The sequence below is a fragment of the Erpetoichthys calabaricus genome, chromosome 15 (assembly GCF_900747795.2).
Source record: "Erpetoichthys calabaricus chromosome 15, fErpCal1.3, whole genome shotgun sequence".
Classification (NCBI taxonomy): domain Eukaryota; kingdom Metazoa; phylum Chordata; class Cladistia; order Polypteriformes; family Polypteridae; genus Erpetoichthys; species Erpetoichthys calabaricus.
Window position 1 is genome coordinate 90,301,724 of NC_041408.2, and position 26,088 is coordinate 90,327,811.

Consider the following 26,088-nt stretch of genomic DNA (forward strand, 5'->3'; position numbering starts at 1 on the left):
CAGAGCACTTGATGTCGATGTCAGCTTGGGTCTTTCATTTGCCTTTTTTCTCTTTCTTCATCATGTAAAGCACTTTGAGCTTCATCATTTGTGTGAAAATGTGCTCTAGAAATAAATGTTTTTGTTGTTGTTTCTCTCTTACTCAGCCCCCATCCTACTGTGCAGTTATCAATCAACACCTTACTCCACCCTAACCACAGTGCAGATCCTGCCGACTATGCCAATTGTTCTGTCGTGGGTTCACATACACACACACAACAAGCCCTCTCAGTGCACAGATTTGCACTTTGGTAGCTGCCAGTAGGCAGCTACAATCCCGCGACCTCAGTTGCCTTGTCAGCCTTTAGAACTAAAGGAGTAGCTCCATTATCTCAGGTCACAAGGACTAGACATCTATGCGGAGCAGAGCACTTGCTGTCAATGTCAGCTTGGCTCTTTGTCTCTTACCCAAACCCCATTCTACTGAGCAGTTTTCAATCAACACCTTACTCCACCCTAACCACAGTGCAGATCCTGCCAACAATGCCAATTTGTTCTGTCGTGGGTTCACACACACACACACACAACAAGCCCTCTCAGCGCACAGATTTGCACTTTGGTGTCTGCCAGCGGCCAGCTACAAACTCATGACCTCTGAATTCTAACAGCTCTCTAAATCGGTCTTCTTGTCAGCCTTTTGAACTAAAGGAGTAGCTCTGTTATCTCGTGTCACCAGGACTAAAGGTCTAAGCGGCACAGACCGCCTACTGGTGATGTCAGCCAGGCCCTCTGTCCTACCCTTCACCCACTATACTGCACAGCTCCATGCCTGCTCCACACTCCATCCTCACCACAGTGCAAATCCTGATGAACTGGTTAGTTGTTCTGTCGTAGACTCACACACACCACAAGCCTTCTCAGTTTGTAAATTTGCACTTTTGTAACTGCTAGTCACAAACCTGTGACCTCTGGATTCTAGTGGCCTCCTAAATGAACCTTCTTGTCATCATTTTAAAGATAGATAGATAGATAGATAGATATGAAAGGCACTATATGATAGATAGATAGATAGATAGATAGATAGATGTGAAAAGCACTATATGATAGATAGATAGATAGATAGATAAATAGATAGATAGATAGTGTGGAGACTGGCTCGGACACAGACAGGCAGACACGCTCATGTCACACACGTTTATTTACACTATTATTTACTATTATTGTGCCACAAACCCCAATCTTCCCCAAAGTCCAGGCCAACCACTCTGCCTCTTCGGACCGCCTCCTTCTCTCGTTCTTGTACCTTGTCCTACTTCCACCCGACTCCAGCCTCGAATGAAGGGAGGTGGCCCCTTTTATCACTACCCGGATGTGCTCCAGGTGTGCACCGGCAATCCCGCGGACACGCTCCAGTGTGGCGGAAGTGCCGGCTGTCCTCCCGGAAGCACTCCGGGTGTTCCCTGTCTTCTTCCCCCCATCACTTCCTGGTGTGGTGGAAGTACTGGGGTCCAGGGTCTTTCAGGCACGGGGACGCCATGGGCCCCTACAGGGTTGGGCTTCCAAGCCCTGTACCCGTGACCCCCAATACAACCAGGGCAGACGCCCCCTCACGGTCTGGAGGAGGAATGAGCCCTCCTCCTGTCTTCCTGGGCATCCCGGCCGGGCATGAGCCTCGTCCGGGTGCCACAATAGATAGATAGATATGAAAGGCACTATATGATAGATAGATAGATACTTTATTAATCCCAAGGGGAAATTCACATACTCCAGCAGCAGCATACTGATACAAAAAAACAATATTAAATTAAAGAGTAATAAAAATGCAGGTAAAAACAAACAATAACTTTGAGAAGTGTTAACGTTTACCCCCCGGATGGAATTGAAGAGTCGCATAGTTTGGGGGAGGAACGATCTCGTCAGTCTGTCAGTGGAGCAGGACGGTGACAGCAGTCTGTCGCTGAAGCTGCTCCTCTGTCTGGAGATGATGCTGTTTAGTGGATGCAGTGGATTCTCCATAATGGATAGGAGCCTGCTGAGCGCCCATCGTTAAAGGAGTAATTCCGTTATCTCTAAGCACAAGGACAGACTGTAAGTGGGCAAGAAGGGCTTCCTGGTGACATCAGTTGGGCTCATTCTGTTACCCAGCTCCCATTCTACTGAGCAGCAATCAACCAACGCCACACTCCACCCTCATCACAGTGTAAATCCTGCCGACTGTGCCAATTGTTCTGTCACGAGTTTACACTCACACAACGAGTCCTGTCAGTTTACAGGTTTGCACTTTGGTAGCTCCTGTTGACCAGCTGTCAACCCACAACCTCTGGATTCTAACAACCACCTAAATTAACCTTCGTGTCAGAGTTTTAAAGGTTTAACTCCGTTATCTATGAAATGACCCTCTGGATTTATAGAGTGGAGGGCAGTTCCTGACGGTGATTGGGGAACCACCCACAAAAGACAAGGAACATAGCAAAGGCAATTGATGTACAGTCATGGCTGAAATTATCAGCACCCCTGGAATTTTCCCAGAAAATGCACCATTTCTCCCAGAAAATCATTGCAATTACAAATGTTTTGGTATCCACATGTTTATTTCCTTTATGTGCATTGGAACAACACGAAAAAACAGAGAAGAAAAGCCAAATCTGACATCATGTCACACAGAACTCCAAAAATGGGCCGGACAAAATTATTGGCACCCTTTCAAAATTGTGGGTAAATCGTTTTATTTCAAGCGTATGATGCTCATTTGAACTCACCTGTGGCAAAAAACAGGTGCTGGCAATATAGCAATCACACCTGAAGCCTGTTAAAATGGAGAAAAGTTGACTCAACCTTTCTGTTGTGTGTCTGAGTGTGCCACACTAAGCATGGAGAACAGAAAGAAGAGCAGAGAATTATCTGAGGACTTAAGAACAAAAATTGTGGAGAAACATCAAGAATCTCAAGGCTACAAATCCATCTCCAGAGATCTTCATGTTCCTTTGTCCACTGTGTGCAACATAATCAAGAAGTTCACAACACATGGCACTGTAGCTAATCTCCCGGGACGTGGACGGAAGAGAAAAATTGATAAAAGACTGCAACGAGGGATAGTCCGAATGGTGGATAAACAATGCCAATCAACTTCAAAACATATTCAAGCTGTTCTGCAGACTCAGGGTGCAACAGTGTCGACGTCTGAACGAAATGAAACGCTATGGCAGGAGAGCCAGGAGGACCCCACTGCTGACACAGAAACATAAAAAAGCCAGACTGGAGTTTGCCAAAATGTACTTGAGAAAGCCAAAATCCTTCTGGGCGAACGTCTTGTGGACAGATGAGACCAAGGTAGAGCTTTTTGGTAAAGCTCATCATTCTACTGCTTACAGAAAATGGAATGAGGCCTACGAAGAAAAGAACACAGTACCTACAGTCAAACATGGTGGAGGTACTAAGATGTTTTGGGGATGTTTTGCTGCCTCTGGCACTGGATGCCTTGACTGTGTGCAAGGCATCATGAAATCTGAAGACTACCAAAAGATATTGGGGCACAATGTAGGGCCTAGTGTCAGAAAGCTGGGTCTGCGTCAGAGGTCATGGGTGTTCCAGCAGGACAATGACCCCAAACATACCTCTAAAAGCACTCAGAAATGGTTGAAGACAAAGCGCTGGAAAGTTCTGAAGTGGCCAGCAATGAGTCCGGATCTAAAGTCGATTGAACACTTATGGAGAGATCTCAAAATTGCTGTTGGGAGAAGGCGTCCTTCAAATCTGTGAGACCTTGAGCAGTTTGCAAAAGAAGAGTGGTCGGAAATTCCCGTTGAGAGGTGTAACAAGCTTGTTGATGGTTATACTGTAGGAAGCGCTTGATTTCAGTTATTTTTTCCAAAGGGCGTGCAACCAAATATTAAGTAGAAGGTGCCAATAATTTTGTCCAGCCCGGTTTTTGAGTTTTGTGTGACATGATGTCAGATTTGGCTTTTTTTCTCAGTTTTTTTGTGTTGTTCCAATGCACATAAAGGAAATAAACGTGTGTATACCAAAACATTTGCAATTGCAATGATTTTCTGGGAGAAATGGTGCATTTTCTGGGAAAATTCCAGGGGTGCCGATAATTTCAGCCATGACTGTACGAGGTGAGACACAAAAATAACTGGACTGGGCTTGGGGCTTTCCTGGAAAGCCATGTGGAGGTCGGCTGGACGTGAATCATACAACTATATGCCCTTCCTACACGCCCTCTCAAACCGCCAGGTATATCCTGTGAACAGCCCAGTCAGTATTTGCACAACAATCACTACACGAATTGCCGTGACAACGTCAGGTGAAAAAATTGAACAGCGAATCAACATCAAATTTCTCGCAAATTTTCTCTTTTTCCATAAAGCAGTTTTTGACTGACAAAAACAGTCCTGCCCTCGATCCTCCTCCCTAGGCGCCCGATTTAGCTCCCTGTGATATTTTTACTTGTTCCCGAAAATCAAAACTGACCTGAAGGGAAGACATTTTTCTTCAATGGATGAAGTGAAGACAGAAACGGCAAGCCTGTTTGAAGAGCCTCAAGCAAGACTTCCAGCACTGTTTCCATCAATGGCAGATATGCATGGAGCGGTTTAGAGATCGGGAGGGAGGGGGAGTATAGAGAAGGTGACAATGTTTAGAATGCTGGAATTCATCAAGAAATATATATATATTTCCTATTGTGTCTAACCTCGTACATAGAAAAAAAAAACAAAAATAATGAATGACGTAAATAAAGGAATCAAAAATGAACTAAAGAGACGCAAAACATGAATCTGAGACATGACGTCATCGGGCAACACTCAATATCCCAGAATGACGAAACAAAACAGGATTCTAGGAATCTTTACAGGTGTATTATGTGGGGGAGTGAGTGACAAAGGTAGAATGAGACCCAAAAAAAGCTGGGGTGCCACCCCAATGAATCGACGGCATCCATCCATCCATTTTCCAACCCGCTGAATCCGAACACAGGGTCACGGGGGTCTGCTGGAGCCAATCCCAGCCAACACAGGGCACAAGGCAGGGAACCAATCCTGGGCAGGGTGCCAACCCACCACAGGAATCGACGGCACTCAAGCATAAATAAGGCAACAGCCTCACATTCGCCCTCTAGTGGCATTAAACAAAAATTAGTCAGGCTTTAGGGGAGCTCCAGTCTGTACTTTTATATTATCTGGACCATAAGGGGTGGGGCTTCTCGGGCTCCGTTGCCCTTAATGGGTGGCTTTGAAAAACTAACAAGACTGGTAGTGACAGCATCCCCTCTCGTTCTGGGGTGGTACTGCATACCTTGGATGAGCCTGGAAGACAGCCCTCTGTTATGTGCATGTGACAATTAAAAATAAAAAGCTGGAATAACACATTGGCATACGTTTAGTTTGGAGGTGGGGGCTTTTATGTGAGGGTATTTCAAGTTCAAGTTTATCATCTTATGCAGGGTACAGGGAAATTGTTATATGAAAGTCTGACCAACATACGACTCGTCAACATTCTCTGATGTCTTCATCAGCAAATACCACTAGCCCACCACAATCCAAACCCGCCCCAGTGCAGATCCTGCCAACTATGATTTATTTCAGTCAGCAGTAAGACAATGAGGCTGATGTCATGTTTAAACCCAGTGACAAGTTCTTCACCATTGTGGTAGCGCTTGATTCAGTTACCAGTCCTTAATGGAGTTTATGTGAACCCTGGCGTGTGAAGGTTTTCATGCAATTCTCATGTCTTCCTTTTCATTTTTAGGTGCTTCATGGCCAGGTGTCTGGGCGTCAAGGCGCCATAGAGAAGTTGCGGAAGGCAGCAGATGCTGTGATTGCTACGGAAGGCAACCTGTTGACCAACTGTGATGAAATCCAGCAATCAGTGGGTAAGGTACCATGCTTTGTGAAGGTATGGTTATTCATAAAACCTACCAATCGAATGTCTGTTTTTCTCCTAAAAGCCAGTAGAGGAGAATCCCGTAAACTTGCATCCTATAGACAGAGTTTTTAGTTAGCGGTCATCGCCTAGATGGTATCTTGAGGATGATGGAGTTATTTTAGAGGTGGAGAGGGATTGGTACAGGGTGGATGGGTAGATGGAGTTAGTTGGTGGTTACAGATTTTCTTTCATGTCTGTTGTGGATGTCATGCTGTCTAAAGAATTGTTGGGGCGCCATCCAGGTTGCCCCGTTTAATCTGATACTGGCATATAATAATAACAAAAGGAGGCGCATGATGGTGCAAAAGAACACAAATAAATAGAGTAACCTGTTGGGTGCGCTATTGAGCCCCCTGTGAGCTCGGGTCCGAATACCATCAGGCCAACACCAGCACTTTGCCCAAAACACACGTTTATTTACAAATGCAGAAGTCCCACACAGCACACAGTGCCCCCAGCACCAATCACCCTCCTTTCCACGGGTCTCTCGTCCCAATGTCCGTGGGCCGCCTTTCCTCTTCTCCCGGGAGCTTCGTCCTGCTCCCGCTCCCGACTCAAGCTCCCTGACTGTAGGGAGGTAGCCCCTTATATAGTGACCCGGATGGGCTCCAGGTGCTCCGTCTGACGACACTTGCTGGTGTGGCGGAAGTGTCAGGAGAGCACCCGGAAGCACTCCAGGCGTCCCTGGAAGGATTAACTTCCATGTTCCCGGGTGTGGCAGAAGTAACTGTTTCCCGGACTCTCTGAGACTCGGGGCGCCCCCTGTGGTGGCCACGGGCCCCAATGGGCTAGAGCCTCCTTACTCCTCTCCTTTTGTCCTCTCCAGGTCCAGGGCGGTTGCCCCCTCGTGGCCCGGAGGACGAATACACCACCTCCCGTTCCTTCCAGGCGTCCCGGCTGGGTCTGTCCCCCAGCCGCTTGTGACACCCCCAAACCCTCAGACACACCAACACAAGTCCCAAAGTTCAAGTAAATGAATTTAATTTTCACAATACCTTTACAAGACTTCTTATTATCGTTAATAGAATCACCCAAGCACAATTCTCTTCTCTACCTCTCTGTCTTCTTCTTCTTCTCCTTCCACTCCTCCAGGTGAGCTTCGTCCTACACCTCCTGACTCTGACTCTGAGGCGTTGGATCCCTTTTATGCCCGACCCAGTGGAGTACTGCTAGTATTATCACGCTGCACTTTGGAAGTACTTCTGGGTCAGGCGGAAGTTCCTTAAAGTAGGGAGAGTCTGTCCCTATAGCTCCTCTTGGTGGCATCCATAGAATCCAGTGGGGGCTGCAGTTCCCAGCCTGCCCTGAGGGCATCCATGCCGGGACCACAAGCCAGGGAGGCCAAGGAAACTGCCACTTATTGTATCGAATGGTCTTCCCCTGTCCTTCTATTAAACTGGCCTTCTTAAACCATCCCAGCTGCAATGCCACCCCATGCTTGGTGTCCATGCCAATAGGCATTTATTGCTTCGGGTCAGATTCTTAAGTCAGTACTTCTCAGTAGGGTCTGCCTTTGGGGAGCTTCATCCTGCAGCCAGCTCAGGTTTAAAGGTGAGGCCTCCTTCTGGGGACATCTGGATTTTATAGGGCTCTGACCGGAAAGGGCGGGGTCAGATGCCCTCATTGGACGTCTTCTCGGTGCTGTGAATGAGAAATGAGACATATCATTGCTGACAGCGCCCTCTCTTGCTCCACAATGGTATTACAAACCTTATGGTGAGCCTGGAAGATGATCCTCTGATGCACGTGCATGACACTGTGGCTTTGAAACTACGAAGAAAATGTGTGTGTTTCTTGCCATCTTCACCAGTCTTCTGCTGTGATTCTGTTTGCTTAGACCTGTTAGGCATGCCTGTACAATCACATCTCTATATATAAAATCCAACGTCTTGTCTGTCTGTCTGTCCACTTTTCACGAGAGAACTACTTAACGGATTTAGTTTGGGATTTTTTTCTATAATTTGCTTGAACATTCCGGTTGATTTAGTGACTTCTCTCATCGTGCTAAGAATCAGAGTTCGGTTGTGGCAGCGATTTATTCACGTGAATCTGAGAGACATGCAGCAGGCTGAGGAGAGGGGGAGGCGGGACCTCAGGAGTGGGGAGCCAGGCAGGGGTCCTCCTCACTCACACACCAGCCTCCGTGCAAGTCACTCTACCTCTCGCCACGTGTTGGAGCGCACCTTGCCTCCTCTTAGGTAGCGATACCTGTTTGTTCAGCAGACATTATCATCTAGAGATTGTTAAGGAGTAGTGTTTGCCATTTTTGAGAGAGAGATCTCAGATATGTGTGTTTTAGAGGGTAGCTGCTCATTGACAGAGATATCACGGTCATGTGCTCTTCTCCCCACGCGGGGGGTGCTGTCCCGTCAGAGCTGAACACGATCAGATACAGTGCCCACGTTTGACATTGGAGCGTACCTACCTTACACTTGGCCAGACATACCTTCCCAACTTATTACATTTCTGGCAGAGATCACAGCTACATTCTCACCCCTGATAGCAAAAACCAAAAATATTGTATATCAAGAGGATACGAAAGCTATCAATATAAATTCTTCTTAATACAAATTATTACTTTTATTTATTTTTTTTGATTTTTAAAGTTCGTCCTGTTTCACTATTACGTGGGCGGAGCCGCAGGGGACAGCTAGTCTTATATGAACACACAACTAGTGAGCCCCACTCTTCTTTTTTTTTTAAATTTTTCATCTTTATGCCAAGGGTTCTATGGCCACGGCATCAATACCTTCTTTCTCATTCCTTTAGGTGACATTGTCGAGAGGTATGACAGTCTTGCCAAATCAGTGAGTGATCGAAACGAGACTCTGCAGATTACGCTGACTCGCTCTTTGAGTGTGCAGGATGGTTTGGACGAAATGCTGGACTGGATGAAAAATGTGGAGAAGAGTCTGGAAGAGCAGGAGCAAGTGCCTTTACATTCCACAGCAATCCAGGAAGCTCTGAGTAAAGAGGCTGTAAGTCATTAACAGCGTGTTAAAATCACGTCTGTCCATTATAAATGTTTGGGTCATGTTAAGTTTCACATGTGGATTACCTTGAGATTAAGCAGACAAGGAATTTTTACACTAAACTGCCATATATATATTTTAAGACATTGAATGAGAGTTGTGGCCATTATTGAATCTGTAACTTGGATCATTGATTAACCTCCTTAGCTTTATGTTTTTCCCAGAGAAAAACACACCAAAAATGTTTAATTGTATTTTCAACAAGAAAGAAATGTTATTGTGTGCAACAAGAACAAGTGAATACCAAAATGTCAACATAAATACAGTGGGAAAGTCCTGTCGAGTGTCCACTGCTGTATTTCTGATGCCCATTTAGTAAATATATATCGGTGTATATATATATATATATATATATATATATATATAAACAATATAATATGAAAACGTATAAAACAATATATATAAAAAATAATATATATAATATATTTCTGTTGCTTGCACTTGAAAGGGTAGCATGTCACTGTCTGATCAACATAATGGACATTGCCCATTGTGTTATTGTGGGCTACCACAGCTCCAGACGTAGTGACTTCCACATTTCCTCTGACAAAAACATTGACAGCTGCTGCATTGTGAAAAGTGCTGCTTAGTGGTAAGGAGGCTAACGTCCTTCTTGTTCTTCAATCACAATCATTTTGCCTTTTTGTCACACACTTACTTGCACCCTGCGGTGGGTTGGCACCCTGCCCGGGATTGGTTCCTGCCTTGTGCCCTGTGTTGGCTGGGATTGGCTCCAGCAGACCCCCGTGACCCTGTGTTCGGATTCAGTGGGTTGGAAAATGGATGGATGGTTGGACTTACTTGCACCACGGTGAACCTTCACGTGTTCAAATTTACCATGGCTTATCAATGGCAGTTTGGTTGTACAGTGGCAGGTGCATCAGTGTCACCCAAGAAAAAAAACACTTGGGCTTAACCATTATTACATAGAATTCTGAACCTGAAAGAGGCTCTGGATTAACTTACAGGAGGTTAACATTTTGTGAGTATTAAAAAGAAAGTACTAAACTAGCCATGTTCGCCCTATATTTCTGTCAAGTTTCTAATGGACTTCTGTCTTTTCTGGTTCTCACCTTTATCATTGATTGGTTTATTATCTGTTCATTTCAAAATTTAAAAGAGCAAAATGCTCCTGAAAGTCTGGTCCTAATAGATAGATAGATAGATAGATAGATAGATAGATAGATAGATAGATAGATAGATAGATAGATAGATAGATAGATAGATAGATAGATATGAAAGGCACTATATAATAGATAGATAGATATGAAAGGCACTATATGATAGATAGATATGAAAGGCACCATATTATAGATAGATAGATAGATAGATATGAAAGGCACTATATAATAGATAGATAGATATGAAAGGCACTATATGATAAATAGATATGAAAGGCACCATATTATAGATAGATAGATAGATAGATAGATAGATAGATAGATATGAAAGGCACTATATAATAGATAGATAGATAGATATGAAAGGCACTATATAATAGATAGATAGATAGATAGATAGATAGATAGATAGATAGATAGATAGATAGATAGATAGATATGAAAGGCACCATATGATAGATAGATAGATAGATAGATAGATAGATAGATAGATAGATAGATAGATAGATAGATAGATAGATAGATAGATAGATATGAAAGGCACTATATAATAGATAGATAGATAGATAGATATGAAAGGCACTATATAATAGATAGATAGATAGATATGAAAGGCACCATATGATTGATTGATAGATAGATAGATAGATATGAAAGGCACTATATAATAGATAGATAGATAGATAGATAGATAGATAGATATGAAGGGTACCATATAATAGATAGATAGATAGATAGATATGAAAGGCACTATATAATAGATAGATAAATAGATATGAAAGGCACTATATAATAGATATATAGATATGAAAGGCACCATATGATTGATTGATAGTGTGACGGGGGTGCTGTCATCCCCTTGAACCCTCAGACCACTTGTCAGACACCAGATAAAAGTCCAATAATTAAATTTATTATTATAAATAAGTGTACCAAGCACCTCCACTATACACAATAAATAATCAATAATACAATACACAATCCTCAACTCCCAGCAGCTCAGTCACCCTTTCTCCCAACTCGGCTCAACCTGCTGGGGTTTCCCACAGTCCTTTTATATCTCTTGACCCGGAAATGCTTCTGTCCCTCAGTCCGTGTGATTTCCCAGCACTTCTGGGTCAGATGAAAACTACTTCTTTTCTTCCACCCGGAAGTACATCATTTCCTCTGTCCCCGTGACTGGGAAGCACTTCTAGGTTATAAGGAAAATATAAGTCCCTGAGCCTCCCTGCAGTGTCCCCTGGCGGGCCCCATGGTATCCAGCTGGGCTGTGATGTAAAACTCCACTGTCCATGATGCCCTGCTGGAACTCTGGGCACCTCCATGTTTCAAGAAGGGCTCCACCTGGCGGCGTGGGGGTATTGGCCGGGATGAACTGCCGGCCATACACCACTAAAGATAGATAGATAGATAGATAGATAGATAGATAGATAGATAGATAGATAGATAGATAGATAGATAGATAGATAGATAGATAGATAGATAGATAGATAGAACTTTATTAGAAATTTTCCTTTTTATTTTTCATGAAATGATTCTAACATTGGCAAGGCAGTAAAAAGTGAAACTATGTGTGTAAAACTTGGTGTTTCATTTTGAAAAACAAAAGATCCGCAAAAAGTGGTGTTTCACTTCCAGTAAAAATCTGCACCATTAACACAGGAGCAATGGTCTTTCAGTTCCTGTCTGGAGGCGTTTTCATGAAATAATTCCGTATTCGTCTGACAGTTATGTTATAGAATTTAAGTAAAGTGCTGTAGTGAAAATAAATCACCAGGCTCTTTTAGTGTCACACTTAGACATTTTCTTGAGCTGCCATATGTGTTTTGGTAGGACGATCACCCCTATACCCCTCCCCACTTTCCCTATTATTATGACAATCTTGGCAGCGGGAATCCTAAAGATGCATCAGAGACAGAAAAGAAACCCAAAGTTGCACACCACAAATCTGCCCAATGCTGTATTCTACCCAAATCCCTCTTTTACAGTTTAGCTGATTTTCTGTTATCTGCCCCTCCATGTAGTTTGGTCTCCTTATTGCGAGGCATCACCAATTCCTTGTGCCATCTTGCCCACCTATAAAATATACCCAACATTATCAAACCATTCTAATCCATTTCTGGGTGGCTGTGTTGCTAAGCTAATACCGATGGCACCAGATGCCTGTTAAGACTCACTCATGGATAGAGTGGACCCCCATAGCCACATTACACTCACACTGGACCAAGCTAGAACTACCATTCAAAGTAATTCAGACTTCTGCGGGCACATAGAAGACCACTGGATGACCTGGAGGTAAATTCACAAAGACAAGGCCGAACTTGCAAATTCCACATAAACAACGACCGGATGTGAGGTATGAGCCTAATAACGTATTGAATTCCCGTATCTGAACAGCCCGCATCATTAGGGGATCAGGCATTCTTTATTACTTGTTTAAAAATGTTCTTTATTTCTAGCTTTCCTTTCAGTGGAACGCCCACAGCAAAACAATTCATTGTTGATCACAAAGGTTAAAACAACAAAGAATGTAAATCCATGGGCTTCATTTTGTTTTTCTGTGTTCCAATTCAGATGTTGGAGCAGGACATTGTCAGCCGGCAGAGCAGCATCGCTGCCATGAAGGAGAAGGTCAGCAAGTTCATCGAGACCACCGACCCATCCACTGCCTCTTCTCTGCAAGCCAAGATGGACACTCTGTCGAAACGGTTCACCGACGCCAGCCAGAAACACAGGGAGAAGGTCCACAAACTGGAAGAACTGAAGGACAAAGTGGACATGTTTGAAAAGACGGCCGAGAAAGTGCAGCAGTTTGTTGCCAAAGGGTCGCGGACATTGACAGAAACGGATGGACCGGGAAAGAACGTGAATGAGCTCTCCCAGCTGATGCAGGTATGAGATGAGTTAATCGGTGGAGTTTTTGACATTTCTTTTGTTTCTTTCCCTCTTCTTCTTCTTCCTCCTCCTTGAGTTTGTCCCACTTTGATTCATGGTATGCTTTTGGGCCCATCACTTTCCACTTGTACCAATTCAGGGCATTTTGAAGGAGGTGTCACAAGAGGGGTCCATGGTGTTGGCTATTTTAAAAATAAATAAATAAAGGAGTGCTCAGGCTTCGGGATGGATAGATGGGCACATGGTAGCAAACTGGTGCGGCTATGGAGTATTAATGGGGCGATCGACAGATCGTGCGTTTACTTGCTGACGTGTGGGGTTCAGCCGACTGCCTCATCAATGCCAGCACACCGGCGTCCCTAGATGTATAAAGAGGGAACCTGAGCAAGGAACATGGAGTTTGAAAATGAAAGAGCATGGAGGTTAAGAGAAGGAAAAGGAAAATAGGCAGGATCACAGCTGAGCTGAGGGGAAGCAAGTACAGTGGAACCTCGGGTCACGAACGTCTCGGACCACGTAAAAATCAGGTTACGACCAAAAAGTTGGCCAAACTTTTGCATCTGTTCACGACCACACACTCGGGTGATGAACAAGCCAGTTTCCCTTCCGGTTCGTACGCGCCGATGATTTCCGCACGTGCTCAGTCTCTCCCTGTGCAGCGAGAGAGAGAGAGAGCGAGTGAGAGAGAGAGCGCGAGCGAGTAAGTGAAAGAGAGAGAGAGAGAGCGCGCAAGCAAGTCAGAGAGAGAGAGAGAGAGCGCGAGCGAGTAAGTGAAAGAGAGAGAGAGAGCACGAGTGAGCGAGCGAGTGAGAGAGAGCCCAAGCAGGTTTTTTTTTTTTGGCCGGAACGGATTAATTGTATTTCCATACAATCCTATGGGGGAAATTACATTCAGGTCACGACCAAATCGGGTTGCGACCAGAGTTTTGGAACGAATTATGGTCGTGACCCGAGATTCCACTGTACTAGGGAATGACCACCGGTTGGAGCAGTTAGGTGCTGCAGGAACACTTAAGGAGCTGGAGTGGGCTCTGAGTGGGCTCCTGCAGACACCAAGGGACGGAGACGGGATACAAGAACAGGGAACACGGGGTCCCCACAGATGCAGATGGATGGCAGCGAGGACACGGGACGGACTTGGAGTGCCTCGGCGGTGATTGAATGAGGTGACTGCGGCACAAGCCAGTGTAAAGGAGGAAGGTACTTGTTGGAGATCCGTGAGGGTGAGCAGCAGTGACGCCATTTTGGAAAGAAGCACTGCAGTTCACGGCCATTTTTAAAGGATTGATCCTGCCAGTGATTTTTAACCTCAATTTAGGGAAGCATTTATGGATTATTTATTTGAACTTTTTCGCCACTGTAGAACACCTCACCCTTTCTTGGGTCATTATTTTATTATATACAAGCTGGGAAAATAAGTACTGAACTCGTCAACATTTTTCTCAGTAAATATATTTCTAATGGGGCTATTGACATGAAATTTTCACCAGATGTTGGTAACAACGCAGGTAATCCACACATACAAAAAAATCAAAACAAATAAAGTCTATAAATTAAAGTGGAATGACACACAGAATAAGTATTGAACACACTTACTGAAATTTATTGAATACTTAGTAGAAAAGCCTTGACAGCTTCAAGACACCTCCTGTATGGAGAAACGAGTCACATGCATTGCTCAGGTGGGATTTTGGCCCATTCTTCATTCCACACAAACTGTCATCAAATCTGGAAGGTTCCGGGGGGCCTCTTCTATGAACTCTGATCTTCAGTTCTTTCCATAGATTTGCAATTGGATTCAAGTCGGCTGATTGACTTGGCTATTTGAGCTTCTTTATTTTCTTAATTCTCTGAAGCCAGGCTTCAATCGAGACTTTCCTTGGCTGTGTGTTTGGGATCCTTGTCTTGCTGAAATGTCCCCCCCTCGTCTCATCTTCAGCATCCTGGTAGATGACAGCAGATTTTTATCAAGAATGTTCCTCTACATTTCTCCATTCATCCTTCCTTCCTTCAATTCTGAGAAGTCTGTCAGCCCCACACCATCACATTCCCATCTCCAGTCTTAACTGCTGGTGTTTTTTTGGGGTGATGTGCAGTGCCATTTCTCCTCCAAACATGGTGTGTGTAATGACATCCAAAGAGTTCAATTTTGCTCTCCTCTGACCAGACTCTACTCTCCCAGTATTTCATTGGCTTGTCCAAATGTTGTGCAGCAAACTTTCAACGAGCTTCAACGTGCTTTTACTTCAGCAGTGGAGTTTTGTGCGGTGAGCATGCCTAGAGGCCATGGCGGTGGAGTGCATCACTTACTGGACCTGCTAATTCCAGGTCTTTCTGAAGCTCTTGGACAACTCTTCTGATTATTCATTTGACTCAAAAATCTTGCGAGGAGCAGCTGGTCGTGGCCGGTTTATGGTGAAATGATGTTCTTTCCACTTGTGGATTAACGGGGCTCACTGGCAAATTCAGAAGTTTAGAAATATCTCCGTCACCAATGCCGTCAGTAGGTTTGTGAAGGTCTTGAGAGAGCTCTTTGCTTTTACCCATCATGAGATGCTTCTTGTGTGACCCCTTGGTAATGATAGACCATCAGTTAGGACTAAACCAGCTGATATGCATTTGCACTGACGGGGGGCTATCAGGATTAACAGATCTCAGCTGGTGTCTTGACTTTCCAGGCCTCTTTGCACCTCCTTTTCTTCATGTGTTCAATACGTTCTCCCTGTGTCATTCCACTTTATTACACATAACAACAAACCACAACAAACATGCAATCAAAAACTGACAGGCTTCATAAATATGCCAGACAGGCCGGACTTAACATCAGCACCTCCAAAACCCAAGCGATGTGCATAAACTCCATCCCCACAGCACCCATCCAGGTAAATGGAGCACCATTCCAGTTTGTGGAGGACTTCACCTACCTTGGCAGCCTTATCAGCAAGGATAGCGCTGTCCATAAAGACATTAGAGCAAGGCTGGGAAAGGCTCAGGACACTTTTTCCCAACTCCGTTCCATCTTGAGGTCAAACAATACAGCCTAAATACAAAGATACTCCTGTACAACAGCAACGTAAAGTCTTTCCTCCCGTATGGTTCAGAGTGTTGGTCAGTACAGACATGAGGAGACTTGAGGTCTTCCACAACAGATGTCTCAGACGAATCTGCCAGATCTTTTGGCCCAACAAAATATCAAACCAACAATTATACAAGAAAACAAGCAGTCAATGCATCACCAAGGACATTACATTAAGACGCTTAAGATGGCTTGGACATGTGTTAAGGATGGAGCAAAACCGCATCCCAAGAGTTGCCTTAAGATGGACACCACCTGGAAAAAGAAAAACTGGAAGACCCAAAAACACCTGGTGTAGAACGGTGGTACAAGAGCTTTAAAAGATGAACCTGTCATGGGGAGAAGCACAACATGCTGCAACGGACCGCAGGCGATGGAGGGAGCTCATTGAAGCCTTATGTCCCATAAGGGACGAAGAGGATTGAAGTGAAGTGAACACATAACTTACAGACGTTTTGATGTCTTTGTATGTGTGGATTACTTGGGTTGTTATTGACATCTGGTGACATTTTCATGTCAATAGCAGCATTAGAAATAAATTTAATGAGAAAATCGTTGATGCGTTCAGTACTTATTTTCCCCGCTGTATTTATTGGATGGAATGCCAGCATTTTTTTGAAGCGCTCTTGTCCGTTTTATGTAAAGCGTTCTTGCACTTTATGTCTACTCTTGACTCAATGGGTCCTCATTGCACGGCTCATCTCGGGCCCATTATTGACGGTTACTGAGTTCGACTTGTGTTGGGCTGTTGGGGACATTCCGGACCATCACACGGACTTTGCACATGTGATCACTCATCCGATCAAGCCGCCACTTCTTTGGATGCCCGCATGGCCTCTTTCCCTGTGGGCTGAGGTGCAGGGTTGGCTTTGGCACCGACAGGTTGCTTCAGTGGATTACCAGGCCACACCACTAGAGGCGCACTTCACTAATTCAGATACATCTGAACTTTTGATAGATGGCAGCGTTTGTCAGCGTGGCGACATGGATAATAAAAATAATTTTGACAAACAGTACATTTTATGCAATCTGGTAGAGAACTGAATATTCTGTAAATCCTCTTGTCAAGATGTTTCTCAAGCTTCAAGGCTTTATTCAAGTTTCTTGCATCATTTAGTTATTCGTCAACAGTAATATTGGATCTCTTATTGGGTGCCACTCGGTTTTCTTTCAGGAGACAAATGCTGAGCTGACAGACCAAGCGAAAGACATCGAGCTCCTCCAGAAACTGTCTGCCGAGCTGGCCGACCTCGACCCGGATGGAAGCCACAGTCATATTCAGAAAACCATTGAAACACTCTCCAGGAACTTTAAAGACTTTGAAGACACCGTTAAGGAAAAGTAAGAAATGGTCTTGTTTTGTTATGAAGCTTTATTTTTTTCTGGTCACCTTGCACATAGCTCACTTGATTTTATCCGTGTATTCATTTAATTGTTTTTGCCTCCATTTTGTTCATTCCAACTTGGGGCACTGCTGTGTTACCACACACATTGTTTCTGTTGTGTGCTGGAATCACAAAATGTCTGTGAGGTGTTCTGAAGGGACCGTGAAGGAAGGCCAGCTACCTCACCAGCCAGACTGAGAAGACTCAGCCGAAATCCAGCTACACCTCACTGCTAACTGCTGGCTTCGGCCAAGCAGGCCCCAAATGAAAAGAGCTGAAAGAATAGCTAGAAAAATCCTAAAATAATGCAAAAAGAACCAGAAGGAGGAGTGCAGGGTCAGCCATTGTATAGCACCCCTTCAGCAATTTGCGAGGTTAACGGCCTTGCTTAAGGGCCCAACAGAGTAGGATCCCTTCTGGCAGTAATGGGATTTGAACTGTCAACCTTCCAGATACCACCATAGATACTTAGCCTCCGAGCCTCCATTCCGCCTACATATAGACACAAGAAATAGCATTCAGTTCCATTTTCAGACGGGTTTCACCCCTATTTCAGATAAAACTGATGTTTTATTATATTTTGTATGTTTTCAATTTCAGAGAAGAGGAAGTTTCTTCCTGTCAAGGACAGCTTCAGGCGTTTAAAAACACCGTGGAGTCTCTCCAAAGATGGCTGGACGAGTCAACAGAGAAGCTTGCGTTGGTGCAGCCTTCCTGCAGTGTGGAGGAGCACGAGAAAAGTCTGCAGACTGTCAAGGTCAGAAACGTCTTCACGAAGGGGGGTTTCACACCAATAATAGGTTACATGATGTGATCTCTGTGTGGTGCTCACTATGCACAGTGAGCCTGAATGAGTGAGCCACTATGCCTGAATGCCCGAATATATACACACATGTATCTTATATATAAACGTCTACGTGTGGAAGCGTGTGTGTCTGTCTGTCCGGCCCGGAAGTGTGAGGCTACAGCATGAAGCTCAAAGAGCCGGTAAGGCGACCCCAAGTTAATGAGTCGGAAGAAGAAAGAAGTACGAGGCTACAGCATGAAACTGAAAGAAAGTGACTCTGTCGCCAAAGTGAAACTGCTGAGGAAAGACAAACGAGAGAAAAACTCGCTTAGCCACTGATAGACAAGCAAGGCGAGCACATAGGCAAAACGAAACTGCCGACTGTCCATCCATTTTCCAACCCACTGAATCCGAACACAGGGTCACGGGGGTCTGCTGGAGCCAATCCCAGCCAACACAGGGCGCAAGGCAAGGAACCAATCCCGGGCAGGGTGCCAACCCACCACAGGACACACACACACACCAAGCACACACTAGGGACAATTTAGGATCGCCAATGCACCTAACCTGCATGTCTTTGGACTGTGGGAGGAAACCCACGCAGACACGGGGAGAACATGCAAACTCCACGCAGGGAGGACCCGGGATGCGAACCCAGGTCACTGCTGACACTGCATTTCAATTTTATTTCTGGCGATTTCAATAGTTTCTAGGAGCCTAGGCTTTTTATAGCACGGACTTACACAGCTAGTATATATAATATATATATATATATATATATATATATATATATATATATATATATATATATATATATATTCATGGCATTCGTAGTCTGAATCACAATCTGATTGTATGGGTGGTTACCTGCCAGGTAATGCTTGTGGTTGGTCAGCAAGTCGGCTAACATCTGCCACGGTGCCCTCTTTCAGTTGCGAGAAGCAGATCATAGAATGGTTGAAATAGTTTTACTGTCAAATAATGCAAAGAGTACGCGGGCACCGTGGCGGATGTTAGCCGACTTGCTGACCAACCACAAGCGTTACCTGGTAGGTAATCACCCATACAATCAGATTGTGATTCAGACTACGAATGCCATGAATGTAATTACCCCGATCTACATGTTGTCCAATAAACGAACCACACGCTGTGGCGCAACGTTAGGGGCTTCGCCTCTAGCGCTGACATCCGAGGTTCGATTCCCGAGAGGGGATGCAGTGAGTGTGTACGCCTGATGAGCCTAGAATTAGGGCGAAACACGTGTCGCGTACTCTTTGCATTATTTGACAGTAAAACTATTTCAACCATTCTATATATATATATATATATATATATATTTGAATCAATTCAGGATGTCGAGGCAGCCATGACAGCGCAACTAAAGACACTCATGAAAGAGGACTTCCAGAACTGCTTCAGAAAGTGGCAAGAACAATGGAATATGATTGTTCGAAGCAATGGGAAGTATTTTGAGGGGGATAAATGGCTTTGTGGGCTCAGGTTCGCTTCCCGGGTCCTCCCTGTGTGGAGTTTGCATGTTCTCCCCTTGTCTGCGTGGGTTTCCTCCCACAGTCCAAAGACATGCAGGTTAGGTGGATTGGCGATTGTAAATTGGCCCTAGTGTGTGCTTGGTTTGTGGGTGTGTATGTGTGTGTGTCCTGCGGTGGGTTGGCGCCCTGCCCGGGATTGGTTCCTGCCTTGTGCCCTGTGTTGGCTGGGATTGGCTCCAGCGGACCCCCGTGACCCTGTGTTTGGATTCAGCGGGTTGGAAAATGGATGGATGGATAAATGGCAATGTATCTTTTACTGTAATTTATTTTTTTTATTTAAACATTAACCATATTTTTTGATCACACCTCATATACATATATATCCATCCATCCATTTTCCATACTGTGTATATATATATATATATATATATATATATATATATACTGTGTATGTATGTATATATATATATATATATACTGTGTATGTATGTGTATGTATATATATATATATATATATATATATATATATATATATATATATATGTGTGTGTGTAAATATATATATATATATATATATATATATATATATATATATATATATATATTGGTCTTCAGGGAGCACACCAGCTTCCCAAACCTTACACAGACAGACACCAGGCACAAGTTCTCAAGCACAACGCTGGCTTTACTTTGATGTGTTAAATGTTTCCCAAGTGTCCAACCTGCACAGTACAAAAGCACCAATAATAAAAGCAGTACACAGCAGTTTTCTTCTCCTCCTTCTCTTTGTCTCCCTCCATCTGTCTCCTCCACCTCCACTCCTTCCAGAAAGCTTAGTCTTCTCCCTCACAACTCTGGTTTGTCCTTGTGAGGCAGACCGCTCATTTTATCTAATACCCGGGAGCGCTTCTGCTGACATGACGCTGCCACTCCGAAGCACTTCTGGGTTGGTTAGGGACTCCCAAATCCTGCAGCTCCCCCTGACAGCACCTAGGGGAACCAGCAAGACCACAATACCTGGCATGCCTTGTGGACACCTATGCAGGAATCCGAGCCTGGGCCTGCTGCTATCTAGCACTCCGAGGGAGATATTGCCCCATGCATGTTCTCTCCTCCAGTCCTACCATCCCAAGGGCATCCCAACCAGGTAAGGACACGGGCTGTCCTTCACAAAATATACAAAGATCAACCACTACATTAGGAACCCCTCGTGTCACCAAAATAGCTTTGAACTGTTGAGGAATGGACTCTACAAGACCTCTGAAGGTGTCCTGTGGTATTTGGCACTAAGACGTTAGCAGCAGATCCTTTAAGTCCTATAAGTTGCTATTTGGGACCTCCATGGATTGGCCTTGTTTTTTCAGCACATCCCATAGATGCTCATGTGAATTGAGATCCAGGGAATTTGTCGTGCTCCTCAAACCATTCTTGAACCGTTTTTGCAGTGTGGCAGGGTACATTATCCTGCTGCTGAGGCCATTGCCATGATGGGGTGTGGTGTGGACTGCAGCGATCTTCAGTTAGGTGCTACATGTCAGCAGCCATACCACCTGCACCTCTGAAGAGGTCATCCACATGAAGATAAGCATGTTTGAACCCAGCCAGTACTTGGATGGGAGACCATCCAGGAAAAAGCTTGGGTTGCTGCTGGATGAGGTTTTAGTGAGACCAGCAGGGTGCAGTCATCCTGTGGGTTGAATGTGGATCCCAATGCCCAAGTTTTGTAATAATGGCTTTATATACAGTATATCATCATCTTCAACCCTCTGGTTTTCTTCATTTATTCCTTCAGTAAGGTAATGTACAGTTTTGTCACCGTCCCCCCACCACCACAACTTCACTTTGAGATAAGCTGTTACAATGGCCGGCCGGGCTCCTCCTGTTTACCTTACAGACCTCTCTGTGTGGATGTGCCTGTGCACAGCTGCCTGGCTGTTTCAATGACGCTAAGTATTGTTCTGCAAAGATGAACACTTTCCTACATGACAGCTTTTCTACTACTGTAGTGGCCGTGAAATGAAAAGAAATATTTCCTGTTTACCTTCTCCCACAGCTGAAAACCGCAGGTTTGGTCCGTCGTTTTCCAGCTGCAAATGCAGTGCTGTACATCTTTTGTTACTTTTTATATCTCCTCTTACTTTGCAATTCCCTATTAATAATGACTTGGAATGCCGAATAATCTCTCCCTCCCCCGCCATGCGGCTCACGGTGAGGAAACACAGCTGACCACGGAATGTCTTCATATGGCAAATGGGCTGAAAACTCCAACATTTGTGTGAACTTCAGCTCCCTGTGTCAGCTTGAAATATAAATCTGCTGTGCAGTTAATAAAGCAAAGCCATAAGCAGTCACTCCCCTCCGTAACAGTCTGCCAGAGGGGATCTTTCCTGATTCACTGCCCTTCATATTTCATGGTCCACTAATTAACTGCGCGCATTCACTCCCTTTTCATTCTGCCAAGCAAAAACAACAAATCTGCCCAGAAAGATGTGCGGGCGAGTGCAGGATACGCAGACAGGGGGCCGAAAGCATCCAAACCTGCTTATGGTCTGCACACTTTGTGAGAGGGTCCTGTGCAGATTACAGCTTGTCTTGGATTGTTGGAATTTGGACTTAAAATCTCCCTCTCCGCAGATATGCTGTATTTTATATTTAATTATATAATATATTACATTTTATATTATGCTAATAAATAACCATCTGTCTATATATTCTATAGGGTTGTTCCCATTTATTTGTCTAATATATAGTGTATTTATTATATAGTGCCTTTCACATCTATCTATCTATCTATCTATCTATCTATCTATCTATCTATCTATCTATCTATCTATCTATCTATCTATCTACAGTGGTGTGAAAAACTATTTGCCCCCTTCCTGATTTCTTATTCTTTTGCATGTTTGTCACACAAAATGTTTCTGATCATCAAACACATTTAACCATTAGTCAAATATAACACAAGTAAACACAAAATGCAGTTTTTAAATGATGGTGTTTATTATTTAGGGAGAAAAAAAATCCAAACCTACATGGCCCTGTGTGAAAAAGTAATTGCCCCCTTGTTAAAAAATAACCTAACTGTGGTGTATCACACCTGACTTCAATTTCCGTAGCCACCCCCAGGCCTGATTACTGCCACACCTGCTTCAATCAAGAAATCACTTAAATAGGAGCTGCCTGACACAGAGAAGTAGACCAAAAGCACCTCAAAAGCTAGACATCATGCCAAGATCCAAAGAAATTCAGGAACAAATGAGAACAGAAGTAATTGAGATCTATCAGTCTGGTAAAGGTTATAAAGCCATTTCTAAAGCTTTGGGACTCCAGCGAACCACAGTGAGAGCCATTATCCACAAATGGCAAAAACATGGAACAGTGGTGAACCTTCCCAGGAGTGGCTGGCCGAACAAAATTACCCCAAGAGCGCAGAGACGACTCATCCGAGAGGTCACAAAAGACCCCAGGACAACGTCTAAAGAACTGCAGGCCTCACTTGCCTCAATTAAGGTCAGTGTTCACGACTCCACCATAAGAAAGAGACTGGGCAAAAACGGCCTGCATGGCAGATTTCCAAGACGCAAACCACTGTTAAGCAAAAAGAACATTAGGGCTCGTCTCAATTTTGCTAAGAAACATCTCAATGATTGCCAAGACTTTTGGGAAAATACCTTGTGGACTGATGAGTCAAAGGTTGAACTTTTTGGAAGGCAAATGTCCCGTTACATCTGGCGTGAAAGGAACACAGCATTTCAGAAAAAGAACATCATACCAACAGTAAAATATGGTGGTGGTAGTGTGATGGTCTGGGGTTGTTTTGCTGCTTCAGGACCTGGAAGGCTTGCTGTGATAGATGGAACCATGAATTCTACTGTCTACCAAAAAATCCTGAAGGAGAATGTCCGGCCATCTGTTCGTCAACTCAAGCTGAAGCGATCTTGGGTGCTGCAACAGGACAATGACCCAAAACACACCAGCAAATCCACCTCTGAATGGCTGAAGAAAAACAAAATGAAGACTTTGGAGTGGCCTAGTCAAAGTCCTGACCTGAATCCAATTGAGATGCTATGGCATGACCTTAAAAAGGCGGTTCATGCTAGAAAACCCTCAAATAAAGCTGAATTACAACAATTTTGCAAAGATGAGTGGGCCAAAATTCCTCCAGAGCGCTGTAAAAGACTCATTGCAAGTTATCGCAAACGCTTGATTGCAGTTATTGCTGCTAAGGGTGGCCCAACCAGTTATTAGGTTCAGGGGGCAATTACTTTTTCACACAGGACCATGTAGGTTTGGATTTTTTTTCTCCCTAAATAATAAAAACCACCATTTAAAAACTGCATTTTGTGTTTACTTGTGTTATATTTGACTAATGGTTAAATGTGTTTGATGATCAGAAACATTTTGTGTGACAAACATGCAAAAGAATAAGAAATCAGGAAGGGGGCAAATAGTTTTTCACACCACTGTATCTATCTATCTATCTATCTATCTATCTATCTATCTATCTATCTATCTATCTATCTATCTATCTATCATATAGTGCCTTTCACATCTATCTATCTATCTATCTATCTATCTATCTATCTATCTATCTATCTATCTATCTATCTATCTATTATATAGTGCCTTTCACGCTATCTATCTATCTATTATATAGTGCCTTTCACTCTATCTATCTATCTATCTATCTATCTATCTATCTATCTATCTATCTATCTATCTATCTATCTATCTATCTATCTATCTATCTATCTATCTATCTATCTATATCATATAGTGCCTTTCACATCTATCTATCTATCTATCTATCTATCTATCTATCTATCTATCTATCTATCTATCTATCTATCTATCTATCTATCTATCTATCTATCTATCTATCTGTATTATATAGTGCCTTTCACGTCTATCTATCTATCTATCTATCTATCTATCTATCTATCTATCTATCTATCTATCTATCTATCTATCTATCTATCTATCTATCTATCTATCTATCTATTATATAGTGCCTTTCACTCTATCTATCTATCTATTATATAGTGCCTTTCTATCTATCTATCTATCTATCTATCTATCTATCTATCTATCTATCTATCTATCTATCTATCTATCTATCTATCTATCTATCTATCTATCTATCTATCTATCTATTATATAGGATTGAGAAAGTCCTGAGACCCCTTAACTTTCTACACAATTTATTGTTTTGTAGATTTCATTTTAAATTGACAGGTTTGCCACTTTTGCCCCTCACTCTACACTCAATATCCCATAATGACAATGTGACACCATGTATCTGAAAGGTTTGCACATTCATTAAAAAATAAAAATTGAAGTCTGTCATTCCTCCAAGTATTCAGCTGTTGCACTCCAACTTGGATTGGAGTCCACCAGTGGTGACTGTGAATTGTTTGGACATCATTTAGAAAAGCCCATGTGTGCCTGCGTATAGAAGGTGTTACAATTCACACTGCCTGTCAGGATAGAGACCAAGCCATGAAGTCCAAGGAGCTCTCTGTAGGCATCTACAATCAAACTGTGGTGAGGCACAGATCAGTTCAGAAGGGTAAACCATTTCTAAAGCTTTAAGAGTTCCCCAAAGCACATTATCCCCAATAATTGTGACATGGAAGAAGTTTGACCCCAGCATCTCTCCTCTGCACATGTCCAAATCAACACAATCTCACCTCTCTGGCTTTGTCCCCAAAACGTGCAACCTGAGCTGACCCTCTAATGTCCTCATTTCTAATCCTGTCTATCCTCGTCACACCCAATGCAAATCTTAGCATCTTTAACTCTGCCACCTCCTGCTCTGTCTCCTGTGCCACCATCTCCAGCCCATATAACACAGCTGCTCTCACTACTGTCCTGTAGACCTTCCCTTTCACTCTTGCTGATACCCATCTGTCACAAATCACTCCTGACAGTCTTCTCCACCCTTCCTGCACTCTCTTTTTCACTTCTCTTCCACAATCCCCATTACTCTGTACTGTTGATCCCAAGTATTTAAACTCATCCACCTTTGCCAACTCTACTCCCTTCATCCTCACCATTCCACTGACCTCCCTCTCATTCACACACATGTATTCCGTCTTGGTGGTCCTACTGACCTTCATTCCTCTTCTCTCTAGAGCAGATCTCCACCTCTCCAGGATCTCCTCGACCTTCTCCCTACTCTCACTACAGATCACAATCTCATCACATTCCATGGGGACTCCTGTCTAATCTCGTCTGTCCACCTGTCCATCACCATTGCAAATAAGAAAGGGCTCAGAGCCAATCCCTGATGTAATCCCACCTCCGCTGTCACTCCTACCGCAGACCTCACCACGGTCACACTTCCCTCGTACGTATCCTGTACAACTCTTACGTACTTCTCTGCCACTCCTAACTTC

The 26,088-nt window shown here is 43.7% G+C and overlaps 1 protein-coding gene across 1 annotated transcript in view; it reads left to right on the forward strand.

Annotated features, from left to right (window-relative positions):
• Window positions 1–26,088, forward strand: part of dst (dystonin) — a 565,996-nt gene that overhangs the window by 340,399 nt on the left and 199,509 nt on the right. Inside the window, exons 50-54 of the mRNA XM_051919257.1 lie at window positions 5,728–5,851; window positions 8,674–8,882; window positions 12,632–12,949; window positions 17,203–17,369; window positions 18,014–18,170. Of these exons, the coding sequence (XP_051775217.1) occupies window positions 5,728–5,851; window positions 8,674–8,882; window positions 12,632–12,949; window positions 17,203–17,369; window positions 18,014–18,170 (975 nt within the window). The remainder of the gene's footprint in view (window positions 1–5,727; window positions 5,852–8,673; window positions 8,883–12,631; window positions 12,950–17,202; window positions 17,370–18,013; window positions 18,171–26,088) is intronic.